At 44.4% G+C, this 3,250-nt stretch overlaps 1 protein-coding gene across 1 annotated transcript; it reads left to right on the top strand.

Moving 5' to 3' along the window:
• The first annotated feature begins 2,192 nt into the window (after positions 1–2,192).
• LOC126506068 (60S ribosomal protein L7a-like) lies at positions 2,193–3,035 on the top strand. Its single transcript, XM_050149344.1, has one exon. It carries the CDS (start codon positions 2,207–2,209, stop codon positions 3,005–3,007), a length of 801 nt encoding a protein of 266 aa, XP_050005301.1. The 5' UTR covers positions 2,193–2,206; the 3' UTR covers positions 3,008–3,035.
• The last annotated feature ends 215 nt before the right edge of the window (positions 3,036–3,250 follow it).

Here is a 3,250-nt window from a genome sequence, read left to right as displayed (position 1 = left end):
TTTCAAAGATCTCATTACAGTGATGGAAAACTGTTAACACAAGTAGGATTATAAATCTATAACACTGAAATCTATTCCAAATTTGGAACATGAGTGAAATGAAATATAGGAAGACAACTGTGGTGTGATGCTGTGTAAGACTAGGTCTTATACAAGGTCATTTGCTCAGAAAGATGAGTCAGAGCTCAGATCTCATTCACTTTTCTGCGTACATTAGCAGGGCACCATCACATGCCTCCAATTTTCATAAGGGCACTCTGTGTTCCTTGAGATCTTAAAGGGAAGGATACTAGACAAACTCAAGGTCACTAGACTGAACAAATTTCAAGGACAAAATTGTGAAAAGAGTCAGGCATTACAAAAGGCTAAATATAAAATTGGAGTATAGAATCCTCTGATAACAGTATTGTTGAGAGAAAAGCACAGAAAAATGTAGTTCTCTTGAATTTATTGATATGAATTTAAGGTATATACTCACTCATAAGTGAATATTAGATGTAAAGCAAAGGATAGCCAGAGAAGCTAGGTAACAAGGATGACCCTCAGAGGAACACAGGGATCACCTGGGAATGGGAAATAGATGAGATCTCCTGGGTAAACTGGGGACAGGTGTGTGGGGGGTGTCTGTAGAAAGGAGGGGGTGAGGAGTAAAATCATGAGGGAACAGTTTGAGTTGGTGGAGGGATAGAATGGGAGAGCAATGCTAGAGATCTCTTGATAGAGAGAGCCATTATGGGGCCAGAGAGAAATCTGGTGCTAGGGAAATACCCAGGAATCCACAAGGATGACACCGGTTAAGACTCCTAGAGAGGATACCTGTACTGGCATTCCCCTATAATCAGATTGGTGACTACCTTAATTGTCATCATAGAACCTTCATCCAGTAACTGATGGAACCTGGTGCTGAGATCCATAGCTAAGCACCAGCATGAGCTATGAAAATCCAGTCAAAAACAGATAGGAGGGATTATATCGGTAAGGGGTGGGTGTGGTCAAGATCACCGTGGGGAAAACCACACAGAGAACTGATCTGATCTAGTGGGAGCTCATGGACTGACATCCGGGGAGCCTTCATGGGAACAAATCAGTCCCTCTGCATGTGGATGACAGCTTGATATGTTTATAGGACTCATGGCAGTGGGACCAGGATCTTCCTATCCATCAACTCAGGTGTATGAGTTGGCTTTATGGAGTTCATTTCTTATGGTGCAATCACTTGCTCAGCCTTGATGTAGGGAAGAAGGATTTAATTCTACCACAACTTATTGTGCCAGGCTTTGTTGACTCCCTATGGGAGTCCTTACCCTTTTTGAGGAGTGCATGGGGGGTGGCTTGGGGGTGGCTTGGGAGGTAAGAGGAGGGGAGAGACGGGGAACTGTGGTTGGTATGTAAAATGAATAAAAAATACTTATGCAATGCAAAGAACATGGAAAATAAGATAAATTGATATCCTCCAGAATGCGAAGAGGTCTTCACCAACCACACATCTCCAAATTATATAAAAAACTCAAAAAACTAGGCATCAAAATACAAAACAATCCAATCAAAAATGGGGTACAGAGCTAAACAGAGAATTCTCAGCAGAGGAATACCAAATGACTGAAGACATTTAAGGAATTGCTCAACATCCTTAATCATCAGGGAAATGCAAACAAAAATGATTCAGATACTATCTTATACCTGTCAGAATGGCTAAGATAAAAAATACTGAGGACAGCATAGGATGTAAAGGATGTGGAGTCAGAGGAACAATCTTCCACTGCTGGTGGGAGTGCAAACTTGTGCAGCAACTTTGGAAATCAGTTTGGCAGTTTCTCAGAAAATTGAGAATCAGTCTACCTCAAGGTCCAGCAATACCATTTTTGGGCATATACCAAAGGATATTCAATCATATCAAAAGGAACCTTACTCAATGTGTTCATAGAAGCATTATTCACAATAGCCAGAATCTGGAAACAACCTAGATACCCCTTAGCAGAAGAATGGATAAAGGAAATGTGGTATATTTACACAATAGAGTTATTACTCAGCTGTTAAAAACAATGACATCATGAAATTCACAGGCAAATGGATGGAACTAGAAAATAAACCATCCTGAGTGAGGTAACTCAGACTCACAAAGACAAATACAATATGTACTCACTCATAAGTGGATATTAATTGCAAAGAAAGAATAACCAGGCTCTCTCTCCTCCAGCCCGACAAGATGCCCAAGGGAAAGAAGGCCAAGGGGAAGAAGGTGGCCCCGGCCCCCGCCGTCGTGAAGAAGCAGGAGGCGAAGAAGGTGGTGAATCCTTTGTTTGAGAAGAGGCCTAAGAACTTCGGCATTGGGCAGGACATCCAGCCCAAGAGAGATCTCACGCGCTTCGTCAAATGGCCCCGCTACATTAGGCTGCAGCGGCAGAGGGCCATCCTCTACAAGCGGCTCAAAGTTCCTCCTGCCATTAACCAGTTCACCCAGGCCCTGGACCGGCAAACAGCTACCCAGTTGCTTAAACTTGCCCACAAGTACAGGCCAGAGACCAAGCAGGAGAAGAAGCAGAGGCTGCTGGCCCGTGCTGAGAAGAAAGCTGCCGGCAAAGGGGATGTCCCGAGTAAGAGACCACCTGTCCTTCGAGCGGGCTTCAATACAGTCACCACTTTGGTAGAGAACAAGAAGGCTCAGCTGGTGGTGATTGCCCACGACGTAGACCCCATTGAGCTGGTGGTCTTCCTGCCTGCTCTGTGTCGCAAGATGGGGGTCCCCTACTGCATCATCAAGGGAAAGGCCAGGCTGGGGCGTCTGGTCCACAGGAAGACGTGCACCACTGTTGCCTTCACACAGGTTAACTCGGAAGACAAGGGTGCTCTGGCCAAGCTGGTGGAAGCTATTAGGACCAATTACAATGACAGATATGATGAGATCCGCCGCCACTGGGGAGGCAACGTCCTGGGTCCTAAATCTGTGGCTCGAATTGCCAAGCTGGAAAAGGCAAAGGTCAAAGAACTCGCCACTAAACTGGGTTAAATGTACTGCTGAGTTTTCTGTACATAAATATAATTATAAAACTTCAAAAAAAAAAAAAAGAATAACCAGACTACAGTCCACAGCTCTAGAGAAGCTACAGGACAAGGAGGATCCTAAGAGGAACATATGGGTTACCTTGGGAAGGGGAATTAGATGAGATCTCTTATGTAAACTGGGAGCTATGGGATTCAGTAAAGGTGAGGGGGTGGCAGATGAGAATGTGAGGGAATGGGATGGTTGGTG

The sequence above is a fragment of the Alexandromys fortis genome, unplaced genomic scaffold (genome assembly GCF_014885135.2).
Source record: "Alexandromys fortis isolate MF-2015 unplaced genomic scaffold, M_Fortis_MF-2015_v1.1 scaffold_48, whole genome shotgun sequence".
Lineage (NCBI taxonomy): Eukaryota > Metazoa > Chordata > Mammalia > Rodentia > Cricetidae > Alexandromys > Alexandromys fortis.
This window is presented reverse-complemented; position numbering and strand designations above follow the sequence as displayed.

What these genes read in the sequence shown, in the direction of transcription:
- LOC126506068 (XM_050149344.1), top strand. Translation starts at nt 2,207, where the DNA reads ATGCCCAAGGGAAAGAAGGCCAAGGGGAAGAAGGTGGCCCCGGCCCCC.